Genomic DNA, 16,309 nt, shown 5'->3' on the forward strand with positions numbered 1-16,309 from the left:
CATTGAAACAGTGTGATCTAAAAAATGCTTTCTTACATGGAGACATGGATCTTCTTCTCGGGTACGGAGTGCAAAATGTAGCAGGCAAAGTATGTAGATTGTGAAAAGCTCTCTACGGACTCAAACAGTCACCAAGGGCTTGGTTTAGAAGATTCACTGATGTGATGAAGAAATATGGCTACCGACAGGGGAATGCAGATCACACCCTATTTATCAAATGCAAGGAAAGTAAAGTCACCTTGTTAATAATATATGTGGATGATATGGTGGTTACACGTGATGACATAGAGGAGATGAGAAGACTCTAGGAGCATTTCTCTTCGGAGTTTGAGATGAAAGATCTAAGAGGCTTAAAATACTTCTTGGGAATTAAAGTTGCTCGTTCTGGTGATGGTATTTACTTGTCTTAGCGGAATTATGTACTAGATCTTTTGTCTGAAATAGGATGTTGGGATGCAACCCAGCAGAAACTCCTATCATGCAGAATTATCATCTAGCAATTTACCCGGATCAAGTTCCTGCAAACAAGGAAAAGTACCAGAGGCTGGTAGGAAGGTTGATTTATTATCTCTTACAAGGCCAGATATTGCATATGTTGTTAGTGTGGTAAGTCAATTTATGCACTCTCCTAGTGAGGATCATATGGTTGCAGTGATGTAAATATTGAGTTATTTGAAAGGTGCACCTTGCAAAAGGTTGATTTTCAGGAAACATGGGCATATGGAGACAAAAGGATATACAGATGTTGATTGAGCTAGGAATATTACTGATAGATGCTATACGTTAGGCTACTTCACTTTTGTAGTAGGAAATCTTGTAACTTAGAGAAGCAAAAAACAAAACGACCAGTTAGGTCCACGATAGAGGTAGAGTACCAGGGTATGGCGCATGGGATTTGCGAATTATTGTGGCTAAGGATTCTTCTCACAAAAATAGGATTCAAACCACAGGGAGCTATGTCATTCTACTACGATGATCAAGTTACAAGAGAGATAGGTAATAATGCGATTCAACATGATCACACAAAACATGTTGAAGTGGATAGACATTTTATCAATGAGAAGTTAGATATCAGGTTGATTGACATTCCATATATGAGGTCTGAAGAACAGTTAGCCGATGTACTAACTCATGCAGTATTAGCGAGAGTGTTTCGAGACTTACTTGACAAGTTGGGCCTATGAGATATCTACGCACCAACTTGAGGGGGAGTGTTGGCGTGAGTCAACTTTGAGATTAAGGAATACAGATATATTTTGGGTATGAAATCATGTAATGGATATCCTTGCATAATTGGGATTCCTATTTCCTATTTCATAAGAACTTGTATAACTATGTATCACCCTCTATGTGAGAAGAATAAAGTAGAACACTTTAAACCCTAGAATAACAATTTTATCTCCATCCTCGTCCGGATTTCTTTAACCACACGCACCATCACAATTTACTTTCATATTCCCGAAGGGAGGTCTCATCCAACCCGAAGGATCCCCATTCCCCATTACTAACCTTTTGTTGCCGATCCACCTCATCCACCAATGGCTCTAAGTTGTTGTTTGGCTTCCTCAAATTTCCCCCATTGTTGTTTCAATAAGCTAATTGCTTTCATGGGTTCCATAATTTTTTTCCTCAAAGAAACTATATACTCTTTGGTTGTATAATTTTTTGGGAATGAAATCTATCCTTTGACCAAAAAAAAAGTCAGTGTTCCATCGACAAATGCATGGTCTCCACGGGTAGACGAAAGACCTAATCACATGCCACGTGCCTCGATCAACGGCCACGTGCCCATGCAAACAGACAACGTTACTTTCTTTCCGGATTGGAACGCCTTCTCTCTCGTTTATCTAAACCCAATTTTCTTCTATTTAGATCCCCCTTCCTTTCAATTCAATGCAAATCCAACAAAATGTTCAGAAAAGCTTTCATCTTCTTCTTCTTCTTCTTCTTCTTCTTCCTTCTTTCTGTTTCTGTGTCTTTGCATGCAGCAAATGCACTGAAAAATGAAGGGGAAATTGGTTCAGGCGGCGACGGTGCTGCTCCGGCTGGGTCTCTGGTGAAGAAAGATCAACGGCGGTCGCTGGTTTCGACTGAGTACGGAGAGGTCTGGTCCATTGATGTGAATGACGGACACAGGAAACCCTACCATATTCAGTTCATTACTTTGGAACCCAACTCACTCTTCCTTCCTGTTCTTCTGCATGCATACATGGTTTTCTATGTCAACACAGGTAACATGTATTCCATCAAATGATTACTAGGAGCCAGACTGGTGTTGTTAGAGAAGTGTTTATGTTGTTTGATTGTGAATATGAAACCGACATTTACCATATTTACCCTTTTATTGCGTTGGGAATTGCTTTTATATATATGTTGCCCTCCTGTGAATCTGAAACATAAATTACCATATTTCACCATCTTGATAAATGTTTACGCTGTATGCATGTACTGAAGCCTTGATGAAATGGTTCACATTCATGGTCCAAGAAATGCATGTACTTATGTTGTACGATTGTGAATCACAAAGTTTGACAAATGGTCCAAATTCGCAATCTAAGAAATGCTTACGAATCTGAAACTTGATTAATGGTCCAAATTTCAAGTCCAAGAAATGCTTCTGTTGTCCGACTATGAATCTAAAACCCTGATGAAAGCATCTTAATTCATTTTTACGTTGTGAAGGAAATTTTCCTTAATTTTGAGCCTATACAATAGCACCACTCATCTCTATTAGAGAGTATATATTAAGAGTATTGATAAGTGTGCCAGTTTTGCCGGTATAAATAGTTTTATTATGATAAAATTACAATTTATTTTATCTTAGTTGGTTTTCTTATTGTTGTTTTTTGGGTGTTAGGAAGTGGGAGGTTGAGTTGGACTGATGATGATAAAATTAGGAGGGTGGATATAAAGAGAGGTGATCTCTATAGGCTCACCCCAGGCTCTGTTTTCTTTGTACAAAGTAACTTGGAGACTGAGCGCCAGAAGCTGAGAATTAATGCAATCTTTACAAGCAACTCTGATGATGACTTATATGTAAGAAGACCTAGTTCTGATCCTTTTTCTTTGTTACTTTCTGAATTTACCATAAATTGTTAGATCATTTTCATCCATTTTTATCAAAAAAAAGTTTTTATTATGACTACAAAGCTTGTGCAGGATCCAGCAGTAGGGCCATACTCCAGCATTAGGGACCTGGTCCGAGGATTTGATCCGAAATTGCTTCAGTCAGCTTTTAAGGTATGAGCCACTCCAACCCAGAATCAAACAATGGGAAGTTCTCATTATGTCATCAGAAAAAAGCATTTTTAGTTTCATGCAAAATGGTTGTTAATTATTAGGTTTCTGAGGAAGTGATAGAATCAATAGTAAATGGAACGGACCAATCCGCCATTGTCCACGCAATTCCAACAAAGAAAGAAACTTTCTGGGATTTGGAGGCTCGATTCCTGAAAACGTTTCTACTAGGCAATGATGGCATTGCATTCAACAGTAAGAAGAAGAAGGAAACAACAACATATAATATTTTTGACGAGGATCCGGATTTCGAGAATTGCAATGGTTGGAGCCTAACTGTGAGCAAGAAAAACACCCACTTGTTAAAGGGATCGAACATTGGTTTTTTCATGGTGAATTTAACAAAGGTCTGTCTTTGATCTAATGTTAATTAGAGTGTATAACCAGTCGAACGTTTTAATTTTAATTAATGTGGATTTTTTTTTTTTATTCATTTTTTTTATTTTTTTATTTAAGGGGTCAATGATGGGGCCTCATTGGAATCCAAGGGCAACTGAGATAACAGTAGTACTACAAGGGCACGGGATGGTTAGAGTGGTTTGTTCAAGCACCGAAGCAAAGAAATCGGAGTGCAGAAACATGCGTTTTAGGGTTCATGAAGGAGATGTATTTTCTGTGCCTAGGTTCCATCCAATGGCTCAGATGTCATTTAACAATGACTCTCTTGTGTTCATGGGGTTTAGCACAACAGAAAAGAAAAACTATCCTCAGTTTTTGGCCGGAAAATACTCGGTTCTGCAGACTTTGGACAAACTAGTCTTGGCGGCGTCGTTTAATGTTACCAGCACAACCATTGATCAGCTTTTGTCTGCACAGGCTGACTCGTTTATAATAGATTGTACTTCTTGTGCTGAAGAAGAGGAGAAAGCGATGTTGGAAGAGATTGAAAAGAAAAGGGAGGAAGAGGAAGCTAAGAAGAGGGAGGAAGAGGAGGCTCGAAAGAGAGAGCAGGAGGAACAAGACAGAAAGAGGGAGGAGGAGGAAGCTAAGAAGAGGGAGGAAGAGGAAAGGGAGAAGGAAGCAAGGAAACAAGAAGAAGAGCAAGCGGCGAGGGAGCGAGCGGAGGAAGCCGCGAGGGAGCAAGAGGAGGAAGCGGTGAGGGAGAGAGAGAAGGAAGCCGCAAGGGAACAAGAAGAGGAAGCCGCAAGAGAGAGAGAGGAGGAAGCCGCAAGGGAACAAGAAGAGCAAGCAGCAAGGGAGAGAGAGGAGCAAGCTGCAAAACAGCGAGAAGAGCAAGCAACAAGGGAGAGAGAAGAGCAAGAAGCGGCAAGGGAGCGAGAAGAACAAGAAGCTGCAAGGGAGCGAGAAGAAGCAGCAGCAAGAAGGAGAGAAGAGGAGGGCAGGCAAGGAGGCGATGAAAGAAGACAAGAGGAAGAAAGAGAGAGGGAGAGGAGGCAACAAGAGGAATGGGAAAGGCGAGAGGAAGATGCGCAGAGGGAGCAGGAAGAGGCTCGAAGACAACAACAAGAAAGGCAAGGCAGAGCAGGACAACCAGAGGAGCAAGAGGGTGGAGGCGGAGGCTTCAATGCGGATGAAGGAAGGAGGTATCTGAGTGCATTAAAGGTTTAACTGAGATCTAGTTTCTCCAGTTACGTCTGTTCTTTTTTTTTTTTTTTTTTTTTTTTTGGGAAACTGCATGTTTTGTTAATAGAATAATAACTTTTGCTGCCTCCTATGTTTCAAGTTTAGGGAAACTGCATGTTTTGTTAATAGAATAATAACTTTTGCTGCCTCCTATGTTTCAAGTTTAGGTACGTTTTTTAATGTAATAAACTTCTATGGCCTCCAAAACAAATTTTACTTTAATTTAGATAAGAGGAAAAATAGAAGATAAAAGTCATTAACTTGTTCATAAGAAACATAACTTGTTTAAAGTATATTTGATCACATGCTATTTAGCGTATAGTCAAATTGACTAGAACAAATGATAAACCGTAAGAGTAAGTGCTATTTAGCGTATAGTCAAATTGACTAGAACAAATGATAATCCGTAAGAGTAAGTTTGAATTCCTCTTCGTTGAAATAAATTAAAGTAAAATATCATCCTCCTCCACGTACTTTAAATTGGATTAATGTAAATATCGTCCTTTTCAAAGAAAAATAGTTTGTTGAATTACACTTTAGATTTCTAAAAAGGGGCTTATTTAAAGTGAAAATGTATAATGTTTGACACTAATGAAAATCATATCTCAGATAGCAATCGATAAAACCCATGGAATTACAGCTCTCGGTGGGTTTCATGGAAAATCAAGAGTAATGAGCTTCTCAGCTCCATCAGCCACCTTACAAACAGATGTAAAGAACAGATTTACAACCGAAATGGGTTCTCTACACCCGGATTACAAGACTCACTCACACCTTAGTGGGGCCAGTTACATAGGACACAACAACGGTAAGGTCATCAAGCTTGCCTCCGTAATAACGGAACCCTGCTTCTTGAGCAGCCGTTGAAAATGGCGTCTGCCTGTTCTTGTCCAGTGCTCGCTGGCGCGCCAGAGCTGCTATCTTCTGAGCAGTTACCTGTGGTGCAAAGCCAGCTCTTACCGCATGAACAACAACAGCAGTAATCTCGTTGTTATACAAGTTGTCAAACAAGCCGTCCGTTCCTGCTATGATGACATCCCCAGAGGCAACAGGAATCAAAAATACCTGGTGCAAGTTGAGTCGCAATTAGATGCTGGTAGGTCAAGGAATTTTACAATGGGAACGTGACACGTTGTAACATTTTCGTTGACGTCACATCTAAAGTAAGAGTGATTGGGATAAGAAACCTTTAAGCTCACGTCGATTTCAAAAATTTTTAAGGCTAGTTCTCCACTGCAAGTATATCGGAAGCAGCGATTTTAGAAAGTATGTAGTCAAAGCAAGTTCATTCAGGGGAGGCTGAGTTTTACTTTGGTTATGCAAGTGACAACTATTATGGTACTCAATAATTGACTGACCTGTCCAGAGCTTGGTAAATCAGCCCCACTGCCACTTTCCAGCTGATATGTAAAATTGAAGCCATGTTGCTGCACGGGGGATTGGAAGACGGTACATCCATCTCGAACAACTAAGAATCCACTGTCCCCAAGATTGATAGCTTGTAGTCCCTGTTAGAAGTAGAAACAAGTGAGAAACGCGCTCATTTTTACCATATGTAAACGTTTCCTGGCTTATTACTCTCAGGAAACCAAATATTCAAACTGCACGAAACAAACAAACTCAAGTAATCTTGCAGACCAGGAAAAATATTGTTCTAATTCATGAACTACAACTTTAATCATGCATCCTGTTCAAGTTTGAATCACCAGGGCTGGGCATCTCCAGCCTATATTTGATCTCTACTATACATATATTTCAAGGTCACTCGATGCTGTTATATACTTTCACTTATATACAAGTAAGGCTTGCAACTTAACATGCCAAGCCAACGGTCAATTGAAGGAAGTAATTATGTGGTGTTCGTCAATTTGTGGTTTTCTACAAAGCAGGTATGGTCTATGACAGTGACAAGACTCTTGAACCGTTATATAATTAAGTCCAGTTAAAGTAAGTAATTACGTTCTTCCTTGACATATTCCCAACCCTCATTTGCATACAGTAATGGATAGACACTAAACACTAAGATCATTTCTGTAAATTTATTTCAGAAGTATAAGGCAGGCACACATGATTGTCTCTACAAACCAGATCACATCTTTCTTAAATAATCAAAATGAAAAAAGCATCCCAACAATAAATTTTAGTGGTCGGCAGGAATGGTTAGTCAAACTGAAAACAACAAACCTTTTCCGTTAGGCCAATGATGCAAGCTGTTGAAGAACCCTTTGCTTTGGTGCATGAGTGGGCCTTCTCCAATACCCTGGCAGGGTCAAAGCAGCCCTCAGGCTCCTCTTGAATAGCCCTCACTGAATGAGACATAAGTTCACGAGAAAAGTATCCTGCATTGACACCTACATCTGCCCATCCACCCACACCATCTGCTACACCAATTGCTTGTGCATCTTCACAAATAAAATGGGCATCCTCTCCTCCTGTCGCCTCCTTATCTGGATGTGGCAGGTAACATGATCCTGAAAGCAGCTTCAGAGCTTTTGGTCTGAAAATGAAACCAAGCAATATACATAAAAAGGCCTTTTCACAGATAAGCCCTTGATAAGAATACACTTTAGAGAAAAAAACTTCAAACCCAACGCTTTAGATTAACACCCTTCTTACTTTGCAATGGTAGAAGAGCAGTACAGGAATTTTGCAACAATGAATTAATTAGAACATGACAAGTGGATAATTAAGGGGGGTCTTCCCCAATTGAGTTCTTGAAATGTTTTTATATCAAATTTATTGTTGTGGGGGTGTGTTTTCTAATTTGCTATATATACAAGCACCAAGGACACCAATCGCCTATATTGGTTTGAGATTGTTCGTGCTCAATTCAAAAGAAGTAAACACTAATCAAGCCCGTGTGTTCTACCTACTGGGACTTGCCAAGTTCATATTTTTTTTCTATATAAATAAACGAACAAGTGAGCACACAAGTGCACAGAAGATAACCCTTAATTCCTTTCCAAACAAAAAGAATTGAATCCATGATTGTGGAGCATATGAAAACACACCAAAGACTCTAAGATAATGAAAATGAAGGCCAAACAACAAAAGAGGCAGAGTAAACAACAGATGAGAGCACATACTGGTCAGACAAAATGGTGGAATTTGCAGGTTGTTCATCATTGGAGTTTCCATCAAATGTCACATTATGAGCAGCACCAGTAGCGTAGCACATAGAAGATGTGGTATGAAAATTTCTCAACCAAGGACCAACATGCACAGAGATCAGATGGCTGTTGAATGATTCCTTTTTTCTCAAACTCAAGCTAGCTTTCTGGAAACTGCTCTGCCGTCTATCATTAAAATAAACACCCGTAGGTTTTGACAAGTCTAATGAATTGCTGCAACTTGAAATTAAGTCATCAACATAAACATCTCCAAAGACAGGTGCCGAACTTGAAGCAGCCATAAATTTTCCCTTACGCAGAGGACTGGAACTATGTCTAGTTGCGTCTGATATCAAAAGGGTTGAATACGGTAAACTACAAGACAACCCTGAACTCCGAGAAAAGAATTTCCCACGACAAGGTAGAAAAGTTTTCGAATTCCCTGGCCTGCTCCCGCCAATCACTCTCCAAATACTAGAACATACAGCAGTGTTCACCCTGGGAAGTATCCCGGACCGCATTTTAGCTCCTTATGTAAAATACCCTTGATTCAATCACCCTCCCAAAGAAAACCAGACCCGAAATTTGATATGGGAGATAAAGTCTCATCACTCTCAGCACATCTAATTTACCACATTAACCTAAAACCTACTGCTCCTGAGTCTGTTCAACTCCGGGCCGAGGCGTATGGCTCTTTAACCTGAAAAATGGTAACAAAAAATTGAATTTCATCACAAAGATGTGAGCTTTTAGCTACGTACACAATAACAACGCTTAAGTATCCCCTAAATTTTGATTTTTTTTACCATAATTAGGCAACTTTTCCTCATAATCCCTACAAATTTCAGCTACCATCATACATTATTACACGAAAAATCCACTTCTGAGCAAAAACACAAGGTACCCATATCACAAACGAATCAAAAAATTCGAACTTGGAAGCATGAGAGCATTGTTTTGCTATGGAATGTAAAAGCAGCTGAGAGGATAGCAGAAAAGACCCACCGTTTTGGAGCTGGAGAATGAGAGATGGGCAATCGATGCTGGAACAGAATCCGACCCGAGAGATAGAATTGGATAAACGAAACTCCGAAGATGTTATCTTCGTCGATTTGGGTTGAATCCTCGGAGTTTCGTTATCCCCAATCTGTGTTCTTGGGGTTGTATGTTGGCGTTATGCTTTAGGAGGATTGGGGGGAGAGAGAGGTTGTGGAGGTTAGGAGGCGCATAAGGTTCACAAATACGCCAGAGAGGGAGGGCACGTGGGAAGGAAGCTTTTAGCGAAAAGTAAGCAGACAAAATTTAGAAGAAACAAATTTAAAAGATCAGTACGGGCCACTCAGTACTACGGTTCTGGTTGTATTTCTTTTTATGAGAAATTAGGTCTCATCCCTTTTTTTTTTCAACTCCATTGATTCAAATCTTATTCTTTTTCAATTTTTAATCAAGATCCCTTGGTTTTAATAAACATCATTAATTATTTCAATAATAAAATATTTTACATATCAAGATAATTAAATTTTATTTCTAAATTATTTATTTAGTGTTAGAAACATTATATTTGATATATTTATATTTATGGCTAAATTTTGTATCATATATTTTTATTTTTAGTTTGTACCCATTTTAGTTTGCAACCCTTTATTTTTTAAATTGAGCCAATTTTCTATTCAATTTTGGTTTGTACCTGACACACCCCGACCCAGAAAGTCCACTTGGACCCTGAATCGAGCTGTGCTGGCCGACACCTGGAAGGTGACGAAGCCATAAAATGTGATAGTGTATAAAAAGTGAATGAATTTGATTCCAAAAGTGTCTAAATACCAGAGTGCGCTACGAGTGGGAGCGAACCCATTTCACGCGCGATGTCAGAGCATAAGTAAGGTACAGTAATGTGAGTAAGAATCATACCCTCAAAAATATCCATCAATACTAAGATTCACCACAGATTCTTGTCGATACAAACTCAGCAGCTAAAACCTGGAGGGCACCAAACAGAAGGTGTGAGTAAGCAATAAAACCAAGCTTCCCAAATTTACTACCTCTCAAAAAGTAATGCCCCTAAATGTAAAACCCGTATCGTCTTCCATAAGATAGTACAACATATATACATACATCCAAACCATACTCGGAAATGACCAAAACCACGATTTTCCATCACATCCACCATACATTAATAAGTAGGCCGAATGAACTAAATCAATACAAAGTGATATATCAGTCAGAGTCAGCTAAAATGACATGTACAACTTATCCATATCTCATCAATCATGGCTAGCATATAAGTCGGAGTCACCTATAGTGACCTATACGACTTATCCATATCTCATCAATCATGGCTAGCATATAAGTCGGAGTCACCTATAGTGACCTGTACGACTTATCCACATCTCGTCAATCCTGGCTAGCATGTAAGTCGGAGTCACCTATAGTGACCTGTACGACTTATCCACATCTCGTCAATCCTGGATAGCATGTAAGTCGGAGTCACCTATAGTGACCTGTACGACTTATCCACTTCTCATCAATCCTGGCTAGCATGTAAGTCGGAGTCACCTATAGTGACCTATACGACTTATCCATATCTCGTCAATCCTGGCTAGCATATAAGTATACCTGCACACGAGTCGGAACCACCTATAGTGGTCTGTACGACAAGCCTGGGTGTAAATAAATGCGCTTAAGTGCTACGATCACGTGAAGACTGGGCGAATAATCGCGGGTCACCTACGAGTCGGAACCACCTAAAGTGGTCTGTACGACAGGACTGTGCACCTACCTTGGATCCAAGGTGAGCGTAAGGCGCGGGAGGTGAACATCACGTGAAGGACTGTGCCCTGGCCACAGGCGGGAACACTAACACCGGGGTGCAGGTTTATGAGCTCTCAATGCATCTCAATATAGCATGTGCAACTCATGGCAACCAGTACGACAGTATCGAAGTTGCCTAACTCATAACTGTAATCATGCTATAACGCAATCGATTCAACTAGTACCATAAACTCACCTGAACTTACCTGGGTGTCCTGAGTTCACCTTTGCACTTGAAAGCATTCCCAATAATTATATGCAAGTAATATACATATGGATATATCATGATGCAATCTACTACTCAACCATGTCATAGCATTTTCAATTATAAACAATATAGGGTGAAGTGTACAATCAATAACGCCCTACTCCCAAACTACTTATTTTCAAGGATAATTATCCATGACAATCCAATTAACTCTAATTTAACTATCTAATTCATAAAACTAAAACTTGCCTTTACCAATTTCCTTCGCATTACTCAATTTCCCAAGCAAGGCTTTTGTCTCAAATATTTTATGGCTGCATCTAACGTCTCGTTAGACTGCCTACGTACCCTAAACAGGGATCAAGCCATTCGTAGTTCATATAGTACTTCAAGCATTCACAATAATTATATATGAAAGTAATACGGCTAATCGATTTAAAGGTGTCGATAGAACTCTCAATAATATGTGGGATAAAAAGGAAAAGATCCACTTACCTGGAGTCCACGCTATGATTCTCTAGCGCACGCATCGAGGCGTCCTGAATGATAGGTCCCTGTGACCAATTATCAAATCACATCTCAAAACTCTTATCCGTAGAATATGTAATTCACATAAAACACAACCTCAACGACATTCTAAAATAGTTTGAGACCTATTGACCACAAGTCAACCGTCGATCAAAGATTGACGGTAGGGTTTACAACCCTGTATAACTTGACCCGGAAGATCCGCATATCAGATTTCCAATCCGTAACTCCCAACGATCCACAATATATTTCTAGAATAACATATTAAAATTTCATTACGATCCAACGGTCAGATCTCCGCCAATTGCCTAAAACAAGTGGCCGTGAACATTTATTTTACTAACTTACAAATCCAATTCAGGAAGATCCGTAAGTCGGATTCCCGATCCGTAAATTCCTATGATCTTTAAATATTACGTATTATAATGTATCCAATTTTGGTGACGATCCAACGGTCGGATCATCGATTCACATTTTTATCAAGTAACGTATCGTAACGAATTTAGGTTCCAACTATCAACCTACGTCATTCAAATGACAAAACTGAATTCAAAACATTTGACATAGCCTAAAAATAACATTGGCGGCTCACTGGCCACGCGCCGCCGCGGGTGGCGGTCGGCCGCCCCGGCTCGCCGGAAAATCCAACTATTTCCAAAAATTCTCAAACTTCACAGAAATGAAGATCTCAGTGAGTGGAGCAACTTTCATACCTGCCACGAAGTCCAAAAATGGACGGAAGATGGTCAATTTTTCCCACGAAGCCGGCGGGTGCCTAAAACTTCCCGACGTCGATTCGTCGTCTACGGTGGTCCAACGGGGTCAAGGTTGGTTGGGTTTTGCTCCTGGGATGATGGGCTACAAAGCCCAAGTGGTGGCATCGGCCATCGCTTTGCCGATTTGCCGGAAAATGGAGAAGGGTGGCCGGAGCACCATTGGTTTTCGTCAACTTTCGTGGCCTCAAACCGCCTCATACCATGGTTAATCAAGGTGGTTCTTGGGTGGGTTTTGTAGAGGGGAATGAGAGCTTCAAGATGGTGGTGGTGGCATCGAAAAACTCCACCGGAGTTGGCCGGAATCGGCCTCGGAAAATGGGCACCCGCGGTGGTGCGGGTGGACGAAACCCACTTTTTTTTTTTTTTTTTTTCCTTTTCTTTCTCCCAATTCTGATTGGGCCTTTCCCCACAAGGGGGAGTTTAATTTAAATAAACATTAAACCTTGAATAACCAATTTCGAACGTCCGTAACTATACCATCATAATCCGGACTCGCAAACAGCTTTCGCCGATACGTTCGTACCAATAAGTACTACGAGGATATGCTAAAAGAATAAGGCCCACATCTCTCGAGTCGATGGTCAACGGAAGTCAAAGTCCTTGCCTCTAGGGCAATTTTGTAAATTCACGCTTTTAAAATAAAATAAAAACGTAAAATTTGGAACGGGTTGTCACAGTACCCATCTATTAATTTCTTTTTGTTTTCATAGTTTTCAAACTTTTATTTTTACCCATATTTTTTTGACCTTTTATTTGTACCCATAATTTATTAATAATATACCCATTTGTCTTTAAAAATGTACCACTTTGCTATATGTAATATGTACCCATATTTTTTTTTTGTAAGTACAATCTCTTTTGTGTAAAATGTACCCATAGGTTTTTTTATAGGGGTTTTTTGAAATGGGTCCAAAGTAACTAAAAATTGGAACTATTTCAAAAGTCAAAAGTCACTAAAAATTGGACTTATTTCAAAAGGTAGTCTATAAAATTGGACCTATTTCAAATTTTCCCTTTTTTTTTTTATATGAAATGTACCCATTATATAAAACGTATCACTTTTTTTTTTTTGTATAAAATGCACCAACTTTTTATATGTAAAATCTATCGTATAAAAATTACCAATTTTTTGTATGTAAAAGGTCATTAATATATGTAATGACAAATCATGGGTTTTATTTAAGTATATGTATGTAAAAGGTCATTAATATATGTAATGACAAATCATGGGTTTTATTTAAGTATAATTTTTTTTAATTATGGATTTTATTTAAAATCTCATTAATATAAATTACTACTGTGACATCCCACATCGCCCATGGGTGTGATCCTTATATGTATATCCCATCCCTACTTAACACGAGGCCTTTTGGGAGCTCACTGGCTTCGGGTTCCGTAGGAACTCCGAAGTTAAGCGAGAAAGGGGCTAAAGCAATCCCATGATGGGTGACCCACTGGGAAGTTGCTCGTGAGTTCCCAAAAACAAAACCGTGAGGGAATGGTAAGTCCAGAGTGGACAATATCGTGCTACGGTGGTGGAGCGGGCCCGGGAAGTGATCCGCCCCGGGCCAGGATGTGACAATTGGTATCAGAGCCTAACCCTGGCCGCGTATGTGCCGACGAGGACATCGGGCCCCTAAGGGGGGTGGATTGTAACATCCCACATCGCCCAGGAGAGCGATCCTTAAATGCATATTCTCATCCTTACCTAGCACGAGGCCTTTTGGGAGCTCACTGGCTTCGGGTTCCATCTGAACTCCAAAGTTAAGCGAGAATGGGGCTAGAGCAATCCCATGATGGGTGACCCACTGGGAAGTTGCTCTTGAGTTCCCAAAAACAAAACCGCGAGGGAATGGTAAGCCCAAAGCGGACAATATCGTGCTACGGTGGTGGAGCGGGCCCAGGAAGTGATCCGTCCCGGGCCGGGATGTGACAATTTGGTATCAGAGCCTAACCCTGGTCGCGTGTGTGCCGACGAAGACGTCGGGCCCTTAAGGGGGTGGATTATGACATCCCACATCGCCCAGGAGTGTGATCTTTATATGTATATCCCATCCTTATTTAACACGAGGCCTTTAGGGAGCTCATTGGTTTCGGGTTCCGTAGGAACTCCGAAGTTAAGCGAGAAAGGGGCTAGAGCAATCCCATGATGGGTGACCCACTGGGAAGTTGTTCGTGAGTTCCCAAAAACAAAACCGTGAGGGAATGGTAAGCCCAAAGCGGACAATATCGTGCTACGGTGGTGGAGCGGGGCCGGGAAGTGATCCGTCCCGTGCCGGGATATGACAATTTGGTATCAGAGCCTAACCCTGGTCGCGTGTGTGCCGACGAAGACGTCGGGCCCTTAAGGGGGGTGGATTGTGACATCCCACATCGCCCAGGGGTGTGATCCTTATATATATATATATATATATATATATATATATATATATATATCTCATCCCTACTTAACACGATGCCTTTTGGGAGCTCAATGGCTTCGGGTTCCGTAGGAACTTCGAAGTTAAGCGAGAAAGGGGCTAGAGCAATCCCATGATGGGTGACCCACTGGGAAGTTGCTCGTGAGTTCCCAAAAACAAAACCGTGAGGGAATGGTAAGCCCAAAGCGAACAATATCGTGCTACGGGATGTGACAACTACAAATATCAAATTTTAATTTAAAAATTATAATAACCTACATATAAATGTTTTATTGCATTAATTTCAGGGACTTCAATCAAAAACTTAAAACCAACAAGGTTTCAATCAAAGAATGTTAATAAATAGGGACTGCAACCAAAATCACCCTTCTTTTTACTTGCAAGTGAGAGCTCTTAGGTTTGAATCTCGTGGATGGTGAATTCAATACCAAATTAGGTTGCTTATTGTTTGGCTTAGTCGAACTCCCCCTTCTCTTAGTGTAAAATATATTTTTGTACTAAAAAAAAAAAAAAATCAGCGTGGGGTATATGCACAAAAATTAAAATAATTTTTATGATATTTTAACACATATTTTATTATTTAAAGAATTGAAATGTTATTTTTTTTCTTGTATTTTAAAAACAAAGAACACGATGTATTTTTTATTGAGCAAAATCAAAAAGTGAGTACACTAATCATTTTCTGATTTGGCTAAATCTAGAAATTTAAGGATATTCCTCTTCATTTAGTACTACGGTTTAGTAGTATTCATTTTCATTTGTAAGTGAGAGGTGTTTGGTTCGATTATCGTCAAAAGCAAATTTGAACCACATTGTTGTTAGTCCATTATGAGGCTCACTTAATGTAAATAATATCGTTTGTTAAAAAAAATAGAAATTTAATGTGTTTCTTCTTTTTTAAAACCCAAGAAAAATTAAAGAGATGTTCATTATTTTTTAAAACAATAAAACATGTGTTATTTATCATTGGACAAAACTCAAAAGGTGAATCTCATTAGTGAGTACCCATGTATTATCCACCTAACATTAGACTTTTCACTTATAAATGATGAACAATACCATTAAATAGTATCCATAAACAAAAGTAAATTTTTTTTCACTAAGGCCTCCCATAATAGGCTAGAAAAAGTGAGTATAATCCCAATATATTAAACTCATATAGGAATCACACTCTTATAGTGGATCAGAAAATTTAAGTGTGATACCAATATATAGAACTCGTAGTTCAATATATTGAACTTATGAGTGTGATGTAAATATATTAAACTCACATTAGTGTAGCATTAATGTTATACGTTTCAAATTCAGATTGCCTGATTCCTATATATAAGTATCACATTCACTCAAATTACTGTAAAAAGCCTAAAAGCTACTACTAGGTAATAAAACATGTTTTGGTATCCTAATAGTGCACATTAAATATATGTTTAATATTACGGCTGGCCAATTGCAAAAATTTTAGTGCTCCATAATAAAGGCTACTTCAAATTTTTAAGCCGTTACTTTTGTATACATGACCAAAGATCTAATGGTTGAAAAAATTCGAATTATCCAATACATAGGAGCATCATAAAA

The 16,309-nt window shown here is 39.4% G+C and overlaps 2 protein-coding genes across 2 annotated transcripts; one reads left to right on the forward strand and one right to left on the reverse strand.

Annotated features, from left to right (window-relative positions):
* The first annotated feature begins 1,848 nt into the window (after positions 1-1,848).
* Positions 1,849-5,115, forward strand: LOC103947485 (vicilin-like seed storage protein At2g18540). The gene is made up of 5 exons (XM_009358393.3): positions 1,849-2,231; positions 2,858-3,036; positions 3,160-3,240; positions 3,342-3,644; positions 3,754-5,115. The coding sequence occupies exons 1-5, from the start codon at positions 1,910-1,912 to the stop codon at positions 4,864-4,866; spliced, it is 1,998 nt and encodes a 665-aa protein (XP_009356668.2). The 5' UTR covers positions 1,849-1,909; the 3' UTR covers positions 4,867-5,115.
* Positions 5,116-5,470: 355 nt separating this feature from the next.
* On the reverse strand, positions 5,471-9,244 carry LOC103947486 (probable protein phosphatase 2C 80). Its single transcript, XM_009358394.3, has 5 exons — positions 8,997-9,244; positions 7,968-8,691; positions 7,066-7,378; positions 6,240-6,389; positions 5,471-5,946 (listed from the first exon to the last, which is right to left on the reverse strand). Exons 2-5 carry the CDS (start codon positions 8,510-8,512, stop codon positions 5,650-5,652), a joined length of 1,305 nt encoding a protein of 434 aa, XP_009356669.1. The 5' UTR covers positions 8,513-8,691; positions 8,997-9,244; the 3' UTR covers positions 5,471-5,649.
* Between the last annotated feature and the right edge of the window lie 7,065 nt (positions 9,245-16,309).

The sequence above is a fragment of a genome, unplaced genomic scaffold (assembly GCF_019419815.1).
Source record: "Pyrus x bretschneideri cultivar Hongxiangsu unplaced genomic scaffold, Pyrus_bretschneideri_v1 Contig8, whole genome shotgun sequence".
In the NCBI taxonomy this organism is placed as follows: domain Eukaryota; kingdom Viridiplantae; phylum Streptophyta; class Magnoliopsida; order Rosales; family Rosaceae; genus Pyrus; species Pyrus x bretschneideri.

Bases quoted from the DNA above. Each gene is read 5' to 3' on its own strand.
- LOC103947486 (XM_009358394.3), bottom strand. From the start codon at position 8,512: ATGCGGTCCGGGATACTTCCCAGGGTGAACACTGCTGTATGTTCTAGT. The intron at 6,390-7,065 runs GTTTGTTGTTTT...TACTTCTAACAG, and splicing joins TCATTGGCCTAACGGAAAAG to GGACTACAAGCTATCAATCT. The intron at 5,947-6,239 runs GTCAGTCAATTA...AACTTGCACCAG, and splicing joins ATTTACCAAGCTCTGGACAG to GTATTTTTGATTCCTGTTGC.
- LOC103947485 (XM_009358393.3), top strand. From the start codon at position 1,910: ATGTTCAGAAAAGCTTTCATCTTCTTCTTCTTCTTCTTCTTCTTCTTC. The intron at 3,241-3,341 runs GTATGAGCCACT...GTTAATTATTAG, and splicing joins TGCTTCAGTCAGCTTTTAAG to GTTTCTGAGGAAGTGATAGA. The intron at 3,645-3,753 runs GTCTGTCTTTGA...TTTTTATTTAAG, and splicing joins TCATGGTGAATTTAACAAAG to GGGTCAATGATGGGGCCTCA.